This window comes from Rhagoletis zephyria, unplaced genomic scaffold, assembly GCF_001687245.7.
Source record: "Rhagoletis zephyria isolate East Lansing unplaced genomic scaffold, Rhagoletis_zephyria_1.1 Rzeph_scaffold_01726, whole genome shotgun sequence".
Lineage (NCBI taxonomy): Eukaryota > Metazoa > Arthropoda > Insecta > Diptera > Tephritidae > Rhagoletis > Rhagoletis zephyria.
This window is the reverse complement of record NW_016158810.1, coordinates 57499-74559: the sequence shown is the minus strand read 5'-3', so window position 1 is coordinate 74559 and position 17061 is coordinate 57499. Positions and strand designations below refer to the sequence as shown.

The following is a 17061-nucleotide window of genomic DNA, read 5'->3' as shown; positions in this document are numbered from 1 at the left end:
GTCATTCAGCCATTGATTGAGTTAATTGTGTTTTATTAACACAAACACAGCGATAACGTGTTGATGATGATGGACACCATTGTGTTTATAATGTGTATAGTTAGTTAATTTGAGAAGCTCATATGTACATATATACATATTTACATACATACGCACGTACATACATACATATGTATGTATGCAGGTTCATGCCCGTTTATGATTTCATTGATGGACTCAGCCTGGGCGTATACGTAACGGGCGATGAGTGAGCTCTGTGTGAATGTTTTTGTTGAGTAGTTTAATTCAGGGACGTTAACCGGATGACAAATTTTGTCGGTTCGGTTCAGCGGTTCTAACCGTTTTTGCATTTTTGGATTGGTTCGTCAAAGCGGTTTTTTTGGTCTTTGAACCGGGGTTTCGGTTCGGTTCAACGGTTCGAAAACAAACAACTAAAAGTCTAAGTTCGGGCGGAGCCGAACATTAAATACCCGGCGCAAGTATTAAATATATGTTTTTTCACCTTTCCGAAACCTTCCGCTACATGGTAAGCCGGGGTGTATCAATTTTGAGAAAATTAGCGTCGTTAAATTTCGCAATATTGAAGTTTCAAGCATTTCTGAAATTTACCGTTATATGAAAAGCGGCCTCAATTTTAGTCTGATTTCAATAATTTTCGACGTTTTGCTTTTATTTGGCAAGTACAATAGCCATACCGAGTTTGGTACAAATTGGTAAACGGTTACTGTGAACATATATATGATCATAAGTGGGCGGTGCCACTCCCGTTGTCCAAAATTTTATCACAAACGTATTTCTTGGTAAAGGATTGTTGCAAGCATCAATTTTGAATAAGTTAGCTTTAATATTTACTGATTTATCGAAGATTTCGTATTTCTCTAAATTACCGTTATATGGGAGTTAGGCGGGGTTATTATCCGATTTTGCCCATATTAAATACCATCCGTCCTACACCCGAAAGAAGTGCACGCACAAAGTTTGGTTAAGATATCTCAAATTTTACTCGAGTTATCGTGTGCACAGGCGGACCGGCAGACGGACAGACGGACGGGCAGACAGTCACCGCTTAATCGATTTCTCTATTCATTCTGATCACTTATGTATACATTTGTCTATATCTATCTCGATTCGTTTTACCTGTTACAAACAACCGTTATGTGAACAAAGTTAGAATACCCTTGTGCATAAGTGCGCTCGGGTATAACAAATAACGCGCAAGTTTAAGTGTCAAATGCAACAACGCGCAACGTTAACGGTCAAGTGTCTGCCAAATGTGATGGGTTGCCTTTACATTTGATATTGTCACATGGTAGACAAACATGGTAGGTACTAGCGTGTTTAACAAACAGAAAAAAAGTGGGTACATTTATCTATTAAAAATTGGTTGAAACGAACCTTTAAACCTTTATGGAAAGTGGTTCGGTTTTCGGTTCGGATCAAACATTTGTGAAAAATTTCGGTTCGGTTAATGGTTCAGTTAATTAATAGAAAAAAGCAATTTTCCGGTTCGAAACTGGTTCGGTTCTAAACCGGTTCACGTCCCTGGTTTAATTCGAGCCATTTCTGGCTGCTAATTCTCACCGTTAATATATGATTGGAAAAATACTCAAAATTAAATTTGGATTTCCCAATATTGATGTTAAAAAATATAAAATGTTTAGATTTTCGGTGTTTCGCGGAATCGTCCAGACGACAAATGAGCTGTTTGCCAGAAAACGCAAAAAACTATTTCTCAGCTCATGTTAATCAAATGGGGAAGCATGAGTTCTACAGCGTAATTTGCAACACATACATACATGCGCCTCCTTTTGCGAGAATGTAAAGGTGGGGTTGAGGAACAGTTTTAGGCCATAATAATGAATATGACAAACTTTGAGTTAATTGTGTGGTATGAAAGCCAATATCCGTAACTTGCAGTAATTACACTTTGAAAGATTATGCCGAAGTTATTTAAACCGAATCTTCGACAATGTAGACCAAGCGCTAATACTACAGCACTTAATCAATATGTAAGTATGAATAACTATCGATAAATGATCGATATATTAGGTAAACATTGTTTATTAATATTTGTTCCCGTGTGGTTATGTACATACATATACATTTCTTTCTTCATTATTGTTTTAGGTGGAAGCTCTATTTAAAAGCGTGTATGAATAGAAGGATGTCCCAACACTTTTTGTCTGATTTATATATCATATCGTAGCTATGAATGTATATTTTAAAATAAATTTAGAAGAAGATTGTCAACTGTTTGAAAAGTTGAATTCAATTGAACTAATAGGATGTCAATAAAAAGATGTTTAAATAAGCTATATGTCGGCTATACTTTTGAGCAGGGTTGCCAATCAATTAAAAATAAAACTCAATTTCATTCATAATTTAAATTAATTATTATATTATGGCATCAAACGAAAGAGTTTAGAAAAGTTTTGTTGCGGAATAATATTTGAAGGGGGTTGCCACCTATTTAAACAGTTGAATTCAATGTATTTCAATAATAAGCTGTATGAAATCCATGTTGCAATAGGTGTTAAATAAAAGAAAATGCAAAATTTCTAAAATATTTTCGATGAAGGCTGCCACCTGTTTACAAAGTCGAATTCTAATTAATAAATTAAACGAAAAGTGTTGGGATATCTTTCTATTCATATACGTTTTTAATTAGAGCTACCACCTAAAAAAACAATTTAGAAAAAATCTATGTATATGTAAGCCATCCAGGAAATGCAAGTGGTGGAAAAGGCCGACTAAATTAAAAATTGGCATAAAAATTGACCGTGTCGAGCAGAACAGGAAATCATCGTAATTTCTTATCTTTGAAACGCAGGCGGACATAACATATACCCGGCTTAATAACAACATGAAAGTGATCAGCATAGTTCTGCAAACTCCTATATATGTATATCACATTGAGGTAAATTTTTTTAATAAAAAAAAATTTTTTTCAAGCGTATTTTTCTAAAATCTCAAAAATAGAGTGCTTTTACTATATTACCCGCACTAAACTCATTTTCTTCGTGTCAAAACCACCTGTTAGCCGAGAACAAAAACAACATTCATTGGCATGAATGATAAATTTTGCAATTAAATGGAGGATTCGTGAAATCGCTGCTCAGCTAGCAAACCTCAAATCAGCAAAGATGAAAATCGATTAGAGCGCTACACAACAATGCAAATATTTTCTTTTCATAATTACATATATTCTCTAACTATAAAACTACTGTTATAAATACCTGTTTTGTGTTGAATCTGTACGATCCACAAGCACTTATATTTGCGGGTATGATTGTTGACTTGTGCCTCTCTAAAAAGAGGGTGGGCAAATTATCTCAGCAGAAATCCCCTGCAAGTTGCTTGATAGTTATATAAATAGTTATTATAGTTATCAAAATATGAATCCAGCTTGAGATAACGACGGATATTTAGAAAATATTTTATCTGACACTGACTTACAGAACTAATTTCTTATCTACCTGGCAAATTCTACCTGCAGAGCTAACAAAATCACAAGCGCATTGATATATTTCCTACACTTCACCCTATGTACCCCTGTAATGGCTTTGAATTTCCAATCCCACTATTTCTCTTCCCATTTTGTTTTCTAATCACAATTTCAATCAGACCTGGTAAAAATCTATTTAAATTAAATTAAAACCAAAATCAACCAAATGTCCTCTTGCAAAAGCTGAAATCCTGAAGAATTTTGCAGTCATAAATGTACTTTTTTATTTTTTCTTTTTTTAATTACCATAGTACGAATGTAATCTAAAATCGTCAAAACATAAAACGAATTTCCAATTAAAATATCAATCAAACAAAAATTCACTAGAGCATGACTGAGTCACATGATACATATGTATGTATGTATGTATATGTAGGTGGGCTGAGCAGATTTTAGGAATTCAATATAAGTACTATCATGCATATATATACATACAAATCACATACTTGCCAACATATGTACATATGTATGTAGTATACACAAATTGATATAAACATCCCAGCAAAAAATAACGAGGTGATGGAAATCGCTTACCCTTTCGCTCCAAGAGAACATTATTTTAACAATGGCATGTCATTGGCCGTAAGCCCTTACCCGCAGCAGCTTACCTTCGAACGAACAGGCGAACAAAGAATATCTTACAGAGAAACTAATGTAGAATGACTAGATAAATACATACATATTTATATTAAATTTAAAACAGAAAAAAAAAGATTAAAATTAATTACAATTTGTATAAATCAGTTTGTATATATACATATGTATGTATGTAATTAGGTATTTAGATCTTGCGTAAAAATCGCTATATACACACAAACATATTTAATTAAACTTAAAATTGTACTTCCACACTCATGTACTTCACTTCAAGGACTAACTTCAACTTCGCTGTAAATTAAACGAACATGATTTTTATGCGATGGATTTTTCCACACAAATTAGTGCTAAAAAAATAATTTTTGCGTATTCATTATATTTTTCAGCTGACAACGGGGAAGCATTCTACTTTGCATTCCCGTAATGAATCAAAGCAGCGAAATTAATAATATGTTGTAAAACATTCTGCAATGCATTACCGGCAATGACTAAAAGAAGCGAAACAATTTGAAACATTATAAGGCAATACGTTCTAGAACACATTACCGCTAAAAGCGATTACCGATTTTTTGCTGGGATGTACTGATGCTTACTTTTGATTGTGTTGTACATATGTACCTACATACATATGTGGGCAAGGACATACATATGACCATTAAAAGTATTACACGATGGATAGGTATATCAGCAAATCGAAAATTTTGAGTACCCCTCCATTTATTTTGAGGGGAGAAATATTAAAAAAAAAACTTGAATGCAAAACAACAACCTCCGCCTCTTGAACATTTCAACACATTTTGTTAGTATACAGCACTGAAACGAAAGATTACATACATGCATTTGAAAATAAAAAGAAGACCTTATACACATACATACATACATATGTATAAAAAAATTTATATTCCAAATATAAATATGTTTGTGTATATAAAGCTGTTTCACATGCCTGTAGAAATCTCAATGTTCATATAGGCAAACCAAAACACACAAGTACCACACAAAACAAATAGTCTCTTTCAAAAGCATAGCCAACCTGCCCAAATAACTCAACTAACTTCCCTTTCGCCAGCAAGGCATGGTTGAATAAAAACAAAGGTGTTGTGATTTCAGCAAATTCTTCAAAAGCAAAGTCAGAAAGAAAAGAGAACAAAATTTTGGCAAGCGTTTCGACGAACAATCATTCAAATATGAGGAGTGCCGGCAAAAGTGGGTTGAGGTCCTTTCTTTTTGCTTTTTGCTGAAAGCGAATATTTATTGAAATTGAAATGCTATCGGTATTTGGAGTGGAAAGCTGGAAAATTTGTTTTGTATTTTATTTCTACATACATTCTGCCTTACTAAGAAATATGATTTGAATGCAATCTAAATGGATTTGGTTTACTTTACTTTATATGTATTATAAAAAGAATGTTTCACAGATTAGGCTAATAAATATCGCCTTAATGCATTTAACTAATTTTAAACTCGAATTTTTTTTTTGTGCAAACATACATTAATATTATCCGCATGATTGCCCACAAACAAGTTCTATATTTATTGCTACTTTTTTAGAACGAACGAATTCCATTCGTCTGTAGTAAATACAAAAATTAGTTTTCAGAATGCATTCTAAGCTACTTACATACATCCATACATATACACATACATATGTAAAAAGGAGTTAAATTTTTCGACTCAAAGCCATAATCGCTTTCGAAAGAAATGAATTGCGTGCAGTTTTATCTACTATATTTGATTGTATTTTAGTTGGGTTACTACAAGTTTTTTTTTTTTACCGCATCTTCAAAAATTCAAATATTGGTAAAGAATTAAATTTACAATAAAAGTAAAAATTTACATGAGTGTGTAATTATAAAAAAATTTGCCCGATCATATGTAGTACATACATATATACATATGTATTTAAAAAATTTAAATTTTACAAAAATAAAAAGAAAAAATTTATTGAAAAATTAGGATTGAAGGTATTTAAATTCCAAAAAGCAACTAAAGCTTACACAATAAAAAATGAAAATGTACAAAAAAATATATTTATAAAAAAATTAAAAATTTACAAAAATTTTTTATAAAAATCTTTATATGTATGCTCATAGAAGGGTACCGCAATTATAAGTCGCCTTCGAACAACAGATAGTTTTTATGAGAATTTTTTTTTATAAAAAGCATTGCATGCACAGTAGACTGTATCGGATAAAAAGTTTGCCGTACCCTGAGTCTACAATATTTTTGCAAGGCCATTTGAAAGTTTATTTGCTGAACGTTTTACATTTTTTGTTATACTTTCGCACTGTGGTCCAAAATTGGCATATTATTTTCACAATTCACAGGAGCCTTTATTTTTCACTCAATTTGTTAATATTTTTTTTTTAGTGCAAGGTGCAGAAAGAGTATAAAGAAAATTACTAATTTTTTTTTTTTTTTTGTTTTTATGTATAAAGTGCAAATTGCAAGTGGGCAAGAGTTCGCGTTAATTTTTAGTAATGTAGCAAACGCTGCTCGAAATGTTAGCGGAACAAATTTTTATTACACTAAAATTTAATATTCTATAAAATTGCATACCAAACATTTTTCTAGAAACTTGATTTATTTTTTTATTTTGGTGATAATTTTTTTAAAACATTTAAAATTTTTCTTCTAACATTTTTTTTCTTTTGGGCAACGCTACAATTGCTTTCAACGAGTTTTTGTTATGTCCCGTTTATTAACTGGAACAGGCATATCGATTCTCTTCAAAATTGCTACTTTTATTGCGCTTTGCACTAAAAAATTTAGTACAAACAAACGAGAATTCAAAAATCGGGTTGAACCAGCTCTTGCAAATTTTATTTTCTTTCATGCAAAAAAAAAAACGATTAATCAAATTGTGTGAAAAATGAAGGCTCCAGTGAATTGTAAACACTAAATGCCAGTTTTGAACCACTGTGCTTCGGCATTTTCAGTCGCATATTAAAATATGATATATCGACGTTTCTGACTCGAGAAAGCAAATTTTTCTTGGAAAATTGATTGACTGCAAGTACTTCGTTCTAAATCATTAAACTTTTACCATGGATATATTTTGAACAGTCCAATCAAATTATTCTCTATGTTCGGCAAAAAAAAATTTTTTTTTTTTTGAAATTGCCTTGCACAAATATGTATATTAGATTCAGTGGTGTACGGTGATTTTGTGTTTGTTTGTTGGTAAAGTGGTATGGTCTAGTGCACAGTAGCCTAAGTTGGTTCCCATATAAAAAGATAAAAATTAAAAAAATTGTTTGCAATGACCCCCCACCCCTAGTTTGAAAGCTTATTTTGATAAGAGTTAGGAGACATATAAATTGTCGTCCTTGGTGAGTCCAAAAGTAAAGTTTTTGTCTAACCTTTTTATTTAAGACTCAGTTTCAAAGTGTAATATCTCGTTGAAAGGTATTTTTAAGTGCTAAACAACCTTTCGACCTGGAGTAATTCCATAGCCCAATGATTGTAAATAACTCAAATTAGTAAGCTCGGATTTTTTTAGAAACGTAACAATAACTTAATAAACATTTGTTCATTGATTTATTGTTATGCGACTGGAAATGTCTATTTTGGCCGCACTAATGAGGTGTTGATATTGATGCTACACATTGTTGTCACTCATACGCCCCGGCATGCTAGTAACTTTGGCTGGGAAGGAAGTAATTAAGAGTCATAAATAAAAATTAGTAAGAAATTTCCATTTAGGTTGTTTTTAGGACAAGCCAAGGACTCAAATGTTTATGCCTACAAGTGCCGCTCAATATAAGTGGTGCGACATGGAAACGTTCGCCGAAAAACGATAGATATTAGAAAAAAAAAATCTGCCAATTGATGCTTCGAAACCCACTAAATGAAAATCTTTAAATCGGTGGTGTCTTAAACTACAAAAATATTTAAAAAATTATTTCAGTATCGAAAAGTTAAAATTATTCGAATTCAGGTCATATACGTGGATATTGTGATCGTGATCAGTGACTCTAAAAATAGTAGGGACAATCTTTAAAAGCAGTTCAAATTCGACCTCTAAAAGACCTCTAAACGATCACCATAAGTTACTTTGGCTAAAAGATCAAACCACGTGTGCACCTAAAATTTCAGAATCCGAACACATACGACCTTGATCTAGATGCGTTAAAGCGAGATGGCCGGAATCGCGATCACTGACCCCGAAAACTTCTAGATCAACTGAGCTCAGAGATTTTCCAGCTGGAGTTCTCTTTGTGGTCCTCTGTTATTAAACTTCTTATTCTAAGTGGTGGGTCTTCAGAGGCAGAATTTTCGCCCGTTTTAAAGAAATTCTTCAATTCAGGCTATTTTAATAAGCAAGGTTGCCGAATCTTGGGTAAAGTAGGCTCTGAGAGTCATTGCGCCCGCAAAAACTGACTGTTTGCAATGGGTTGTACTTCTTTAAGAAAGATGAAAGAGCCGCCATAACCGCCAGTTCTCAGCGCCGTGCAGCCAGGATAAACGACCTTTACTGACCTGAAATTTAATATTTTAATCTGTGCGAAAAGTGGTTCCAAAATGAGGAGAGCACATACCACTCAACGCGATAATTTTTATGCGAAAACTTGGAATTGTGTGAAAAGGCAATGAAAATTTTTTGCAGAAAATTAGGTCCTAAATCCGGTACCCAAAAAGTTAATTGAATAATTTCTTTTCCGCGTAGTAAAATCCAAATTTCATTATAAAAAAAATAAAAATAAAAAAGGCATCGAAGCTCGTTTCTATTATGCCTACACACTCGTACTTACAAAAGTACTTATTTCGCTAAACTCACCTGACATATCTTCACTGTGTTCATCGTCGTGCATATCATCATCTCGATCGGCATTGCTACTACTTGAACCCCAACCGCGTCCACCATAATGTCCCGAAGGTCCAATTCGCCCAGTAAATTTATTGGGATCCAAAATATTCTCAACTGAAAAAGCTAGCCGCTTTGTGGCTTCTTTTTCCGTTGAAGCATTGGTCGTTGAGGAAGTTGTTGAGGCGGATGTCGGCACCGATCGTGTCAGATCAACAGGGCAAGCCTGTTAAATAGAAAATTTAACTAATAAAAATGTATTTTAACCAATATGTATGTATTTACATGAGCACAAAATTTAAAAAATATATATTTTAAATCGAGCAACTATAGCTTTCCTAACAGTAGGTCATATTACGGATATATTTTATTTCAAAAATTTTTGAAAAATTCAGCACAATGTAAAAAAAATGATGCTTCAGAGATATGATTAATTTCAAAAATTATCTAAAAAATGTAGGTCAATGTAGAATAACAATTAGGGTACCAAATGAAAGAGAAAATTTTGTAGAATTTAAAACGAAAATTGTAGGTTTTCAATGACGAATTGGTAACGAAAATGTAATTTTAATTAATTTTACTTTTAAACTTATAAAGTTAAGAGGACGAAATTCGAGGATGACATATAATTCTTTCCAAAATAAATATTATACTATTTTAAGGTTATTCAAAGAAAAAATTTGAATCTGCTTTAATTCTACAGAATTTTGCTTTAATTCGATACACATGATATTCTACATTGCACTAAATTCTTCATATACTATTTTGAAGTAATCATATTTTTTTAAATTTCAAAGTTCTTTAAAAAAATCTGACATCAAAAGAAAAATCTTAAACCGCAGTTTTACTATATGTGGCCCATGGTTTCGCGAATATATTGATTTTATTTAATGTAGATGTTACTATCGCACGGTGTTATAGTCTAAACAAACATTTTCAACTCGATATATTTTTTTTTATACAAAAAAAAGAGATTTAGCCCGTAGTGCGCCACCTGTCTAGCCAATTTTCGAATAAAATATTTACACATTTCTACGTAAATAACTAACATATGCTCTGAATTGGAATAAAATCGGACTTTTAATGTGGTTTCTAGATAAAGCAGTGTGCACCGAAGAAACAATTGCTGCTGTAGAGCTTAGTATTAAGGAGGGCCAAATAGTTGCTTCCGCATCGGCCGCATCGGTAATTGCAGCTGAGTATTTTATAGAAAGTTTTAAGCAAAGATCTCGACCTATGAGTTTTTAAGATCCAGTTGGTACAGGAATTAAGGCCGAATGATCATAATTTGCGCGTGAGTTCAGTAAATCGGCACAAAATCGAATGGTAGTCAACCGACTGTTTTATGGAGAATATTCTGTTCAGTGATGGCTCGTTTTGGCTCAATGCACATGCGTTACATTAAAAAAAGCTCTCTTTGGTGTGCATTTGAGTGAAATCGTTTGTCCTTACTTCTTTAAAAATTAGAAGCGCACACGCTATGGAGCCAAGCTTACCGCTTATATCGCGCCCCAATTTAATCGAATGGCGCACAGTGGGATGAAAATCAATTATAGCACGCCAATAGTCTTCTTGACAAAATATTTGTTATTTTTGTTCGCTGAACTCATTTTTGGTATATATTTTTATGTTAGAGTAATTTGGAGGAAGGTGGGTGTTAAACTTTGTCAGTTCTAACAAAATATTTTTTTATTTTCACATTTATTTCAACATAGTTTGGTTAAAAGTAAAATACTGATAAAAATTAAATATTTCATACAAATAACAAAAAATTAAAGTAATCTTAAATCAATGCTTCGCGATAATCGCATGAGGCTATTGCCTGAAAATTTTAAAATACACTTAGCGGCTACTTTGATANAAAAATACTAATAAAAATAAAATATTTTACACGGATAACAAAAAATAAAAGTAATCTTAAATCAATGCTTCGCGATAACCGCATGAGGCTATTGCCTGAAAATTTTAAAATACACTTAGCGGCTACTTTGATAGCGCGGCCGAGTAATCATATTCAACTAACGTACAGTGGTCGAAAAAATTATATCCGCAGCAAATTTTGACAAGTTTTAAAATATTATTTTTGTTTTTATTTTTATTTAATTTTGGTTAGTTTTTTATATTTCATACTTTAACAACATCCGTATAAATACAAGTTTAAAGGCAGTGTCTCACGATTTGGTATTTGCCAAAATTTGGTGCCAATCGTATTGTAATTGTGTGAATACCGATATATTTTTCTTTATCCCAATCACGAAAAATATTTTTTTTTAAATTTTCAGTAGAACATCGCTGTATTGTACCAATCTTTTGACTACAAAAATTGAAACAATTTTCTTTTTGTTCCAATTTTTTTATTTTGTACCAATAGCCCAATATAAAAATAGCGAATTGAATTCTAGTTGAAAAAAGTACAAGTTTCAAATGGCTAAAAAAANGAAAATTTTCAGTAGAACATCGCTGTATTGTACCAATCTTTTGACTACAAAAATTGGAACAATTTTTTTTTTGTTCCAATTTTTTTATTTTGTACCAATAGCCCAATATAAAAATAGCGAATTGAATTCTAGTTGAAAAAAGTACAAGTTTCAAATGGCTAAAAAAAATTAATTTTTTTAGAATTTTCAAAAAAACTCGAAATTTGTACGAAGGTTTGTTGCTTTTATTTTAATATTGCACAAACTTGGGTACTTGGATTTACACTGTTTTTGTTGAAGAATGAACTACATTTAAAAAAAAATAACCAAAATTAAATAACAACAAAAATAATACGTTAAAACTTGGCAAAAATGGAAGAACACCTACTACCAAATAATGTTACTTCTTTTCAAGGGATTGTTGTTGGTATCAATTTTGAATGAACCGGTGTCCTTAAATTTCGATATATCGTCATATGAAAAGTGGTCGCAATTTTAGTCCGATTTCAATATCTAATTTTCAACGGATTGCTTTTATGTGGCAAGCGCAATAACCATCCGAGTTTGGAACAAATTGGTAGAACGGCTACCGAGACACATATATGTGATTATAAGTAGGCGGTACCACGCCCATTTTCCAAAATTTTATCATATGCGTATTTTTTGGTAAAGAATTATTGCACATATCAAATTTGAATAAATTTGCTTTAGTATTTACCGATTTATCGAAGATTTCGTATTTCTCTTAATTACCGTTATATGGGATGCGCACAAGTGCGCTCGGGTATAAAAAGTTTGCCTGGAGTTTAACAACAACTGGCATATACAATACTTATACTTATACTTATAGCGCCTCAATCAATCGACTTATTGGCGAACGTCGTTAAAGGGTTAAAATGCTAAGCAGTAAAATATTGATTAAGGGCCGTCGATTTCAAAACCTTCTGCAGATTAGGAAGGACGAATAAATACATAATATATTTTGAATAATATAAAAAATGTTGATTAAAAATTGTGGAGCTTAACCCACTGTACAAAAAAAAACTTATTCTTCACTGTGGAGTGAAATTCTATGGAGTTTGGCTAGGAAGTAAGTATTCTAACGTATGTGTATTTCAAGACAGCAGCGATTCAACCACTTCTGGAGTACCGAAATTTAAATTTTACCTTTCTAACCTCACATTTGGTAAAATAGCCGCCCAGCGATTTTGGCAGATACCAATAAAGCGCTTATCTTCTGTTCCAACTAATGCCAACTGGAAATGTCAAGTAAAGTAAAATGCTTCTCCAATTGGTTTCCCCCATCTTCTTCTGCCATTACCCAGGGATGTTAACTATTTCAAATACAAGTATTTAAATAACAAATACAAAATTCGTATTTGTATGATTTAAATTTGGGACCTAATCGCTTGGCTATGATGGCCGCCTAGAGTAAAACCTCTTCCTTAAGGAACAGAAAGGCTGTTATCCATTCTGTCCGCGATTTGGTTTTCGTAGGATCTGCCTAGACTACATATAATTTATTTTTCATTCACACATGCGAAATTGCCATGGCACCGCATAGAGGACACCACAATGAACATTCCGCATGAACGATTTGAGGATATAGTTAACTCTCGCAGAGGTGACTTGAACTGATCACCAAGGTCGTACGATTTGACCCCTCTAAAAAATAAGCCGCAGTTGGCCGACGACCTTAAGCCCAACATAACCCAGACCATGGCTCGAATACAACCGAACCTATGCGTGAAAATTAATGAAAATTTGACCACACGGAGCCGTGCCACCATAAGAAGTCACGGCGAACATTTAACCATGGTATATTCCATAAATAAGTAATGGCATTCGTGAGCCTTTAAGACCATCTCATTTAAACATCTACTCGCAGAGTGCGAAACTTTTCATTCAGATTAATTATTTTGGAACCCTCTCCTTTTCTTCTCAAAACGATTTAAACAACTGTGTTATTCTATTCTATTTCAGATAGTGCAAAATATTAATACAAAAGGTGTTCACAAGCTTCGTTTCTATCTCACTGCTTTAAAATGAAGTGGTAATACATATCAATGTGAATACTAAACACTTTCTTGATTCGACAGCATTAACCCCATTTCCCAATTCCCCAAAACTCACCGTTGGCGTGCTATCTGACCCATTGTTGCTNTACTTTCTTGATTCGACAGCATTAACCCCAATTCCCCAAAACTCACCGTTGGCGTGCTATCTGACCCATTGTTGCTGTCCTCATCGTTGCCATCCACATTCAACTCTTCGCTCGTATCACTGCGTGCATAATTTGCCGCCGCTATTTGTCGTGAAGTGGCTGCAGCTGCAGCGGCCGCCGCCGCCAACCCACCCAACTGTATTCGAAAACCATAGTCGCTAAGGTCTGGACGCGGATTTGACGATGACAAACACAGGCCGGATGCCGCTGCGGCCATAGAGGCGGCAGCGGCAGCAGACGAGGTACTAGACGCATTAGCAGCTGAGCCCAATGTTACGGTAGACCGGGCAGCCACTGCCTGCGCAGCGACCAGCTTAATCCTTTCCAGATCCATATCATGCGTCGCCGTAAGTGTTGATGAGGGACTACAATTGGCCAATTGGGCGGCATGTGGAAGGGTATGCGGAGCACTGAGCAATATTGATGAGGGTGGCGTTGACAGCAGATGATGTTGTTGGGGCGAAAGTGCAACATTCGACGAGACGGAAGACAAGGACGTAGATGTGGAATGTGGCTGCTGGTGTTGGTGTTGGTGCTGGTGCTGATGTTGTGGCTGCACGGGTGACAGCGGTTGCGGTGTTGTTTGCGGCTGTTCGGAATGTTGTGCTTGAAGCGGTGATGTGGGTGGCGAAAGCGGCGAGCTGGCGGGCGATGGCAGATGCAGATGTAAATTCGAAGTTTGCGACGATGGCGGTGGTGGCGTCAAACCAACCATAGTGGACAGCGATGGACGCATTGGATGGAAATCTGCTAATGGATGGTGGGGATGCGAATGCGGATGGTTCGTTGGCGGTTGTTGGTGGAGATGGTGATGCTGGTGTTGGTGTTGATGATGCTGCTGAAGATTGTGATTATGTTGATGCTGATGTTGGGCAGCGGCGGCGGCGGCGATGAATTGCGGATTTTGTAGCAAATGTGGATGTTGCTGCAAGAGAGCGGCATGCGGATGAGGCAAAGGCTCTGGGCGCGTTAATTGGCCGGGCACATCGTTAAACTCAAGCAGCTTACGTTGTGGCGGACTGGGGAATGTGGCTGGCGGTGTAAGGGAGGGACGGCTGTTGGTATTACAGTTGTTGTTGCCGCCGTTGCTGTTGCCTGTGGGGCCGTTAGTATAAGTGTTGTTATTGTTGTTCACACTGTTACTATTATTATTATTGCACTTTTCCGCATCGGCGTGTTCAGGTGAATCGGCGGTCGTTGCAGTGGGACTTAGGCGATTCACAACATTCAACTCTGTCATCTGCTTTAGACGCTCGAGCGAGTAGCGCAGGCTGTCGCTATTGGCGTTGGACGATTTCCCGGCGGCGGTGGTTGAGGTACCGCTATTATTAGCGGTTGCTAGAGATTGTTGGCTTATAATGAATTTGGGTATCTTTGGCGTTAGCGAGGCGCTAGACGTGGTTGACGTGGGCGTTGCAGCACCGCCGGCATTACTGCATTGCAACCTCCGGTGAAGTGTTCGATTTAGGCGAATCGGATTGGAGTTGGGACTCAGTTGGCCGCCGACGGCATTGAGCTGGCAAAGCGTCGGAGTTTTTGGCTGGTGACTGCAGCATCACCATTTTGCCGGAGGGCTTTGGCAGCACTTTAAACACTTAAACTATTTATTTTTTTATTAAATACTTTAATAAGGTTTCTCGACAAAAATTTTTGTATTCACAACACACGCGAGTAAAGGCGCGTTCGTTAACCCAGTTATTCTTCACTTAACTATGATTCAAAGTTCCCAACGTGCTCAGCAGACTGTTCTGTACACTATGCGTTCACTTGTTGTAATGACGCTTGCTGACGCTGTGCAAACACTTTTATTCCTTGCACTCGACACCGGTGCCTAAAGTCATGCGACACTGGAGACAACGGTCAGCTATACGCGTACACGGAAGTATTTAGCGACGATTTATTAGTGACGACCGATCGACCTTTGGCTTCCGTCCGCTTGACGGCGTTTAAGTACTTGTAACTCTGATGGCAGCCAATCGACTGTTACTGATTTCGCGTCGCGTCTTCATCTGCAGTGCGTATCAACAGAGGGGCAGAATAGCCGCGGTGGGGTTGCTCTGCTGTCTTCTTCTTCTTCTTCTTCTGATGTCTGTCACGCACACCCCACTCAAACACAACTAAAACGCAGTCACACTCACGCGTAATGCGAAGGGTTGAACGCGCGCTCTGACGTTACGCGCGTCAGCTGTGTCAGTCGGTTGCGCTGTCACTCGGATTTGTTGCGCGGCGCTAATCTAGTTAAGCGAAGTCGCACAGTACTGAGTAGTTGGCTGACTACCGAACCCGTACTATCTGCTTGCGACAACGGAACTGCTACTGAGCGGATGCTGAGCGATACTGCGGCACTCAGTCGCGACACCCCATACTCGAGGCGCCGCTTGTGTGTGGCGGTGGTGGTGGCTGTGTCGCCCATGACGTTGTGGTGGTGATTCTTGCCACATGTGCACGCCCCATTGGAGAATATCTGTTGCGGCGCGCTCGCCTTGTGAATGAGTGTGAATTTTGAGTGACTTTTCGGGCGCATGCAGGAAGTATGTAGCTCCGCCTTTTTTGGCTAATGGAAATGAGTTGACTTTTATAGAAGTTGTTTTTTTTTTTGATTTTTTCCCCCAATTACGTGTACCTTTGCGAGTGTATACATCCTTTCACATCTACATACATACACCTACATATGTGAGTTCGCTGCTGTATGCGGCATCTTTTGACACACCATAACTACGCTCGGTACTTAAGTTTAAAGGATCAGTATCACAATCTAATGATTTAATTTGTTTTCCCCTCGTTAGCAAATGTAATGGTGTGTTCCGAGGCGACTTTTATTTTTCGCATGCACTACGTTGCACGCCATTGCCCACGGTAGCGTAAATGTGCACCATTGAAACAAAAATAAATGACTGCACCACCTCCGTCTTCTTTAACAGCCCCTATAGGGCCCTACTGGCTGTGAGAGAGATAGAGAGTCGGTGACTGCTACTACGGGGAGGCGTCTAACTCTAGCCCTCTGCCTCCCTTCTTTTCTTCCGCTCACTTTTCACTTGCTTGCCTGCCTGCGAGCGCTCGCGCTCGGCAACTCGTCCCCTACATCTGCTGCGGACTTCTCCTATTTACTATATGTATATATAATAGTTGCCCCCAGTCAGCGTCCCCACTTTGAGGGATGTGAGTAATTGTCAAATTATTTAGCGAAAAATTTGTTTGTTTAAACGCTTGGTTGCACGGGAAATGGATTTCAGGGTTTTGTTTTAAAGTATTTGCTGAGTTGAGTTGGCTCCGATTTTGTGCTTCGTTTTTCTACGTATTGTTGTTGTTTGTTTTTAGTCTTTTATTCGTTTTCATTGACTTGTTTTTAGCTACGCATACAATGTTGGCCAACATATATATGCACAGGCATGTGTTTGGGTGTATGTGTGTGTGTGTGCCGCTGTCTACTTATGCTATTGTATTTTCGCATTTTAGTCTATTTTGAGTTGCTGCTTTTGCTGTTGGCGTTATGCTATAGTGCGTTAAATGG

At 36.2% G+C, this 17061-nt stretch overlaps 1 protein-coding gene across 1 annotated transcript in view; it reads right to left on the bottom strand.

Moving 5' to 3' along the window:
• LOC108364954 (homeobox protein slou-like) overlaps positions 1-15837 on the bottom strand; it is a 27808-nt gene extending 11971 nt beyond the window's left edge. Inside the window, 5 exon segments of the mRNA XM_017618840.1 lie at positions 8883-9135; positions 13537-14964; positions 14996-15024; positions 15027-15061; positions 15063-15837. Of these exon segments, the coding sequence (XP_017474329.1) occupies positions 8883-9135; positions 13537-14964; positions 14996-15024; positions 15027-15061; positions 15063-15112 (1795 nt within the window). The 5' untranslated portion in view covers positions 15113-15837.
• Positions 15838-17061: the final 1224 nt, after the last annotated feature.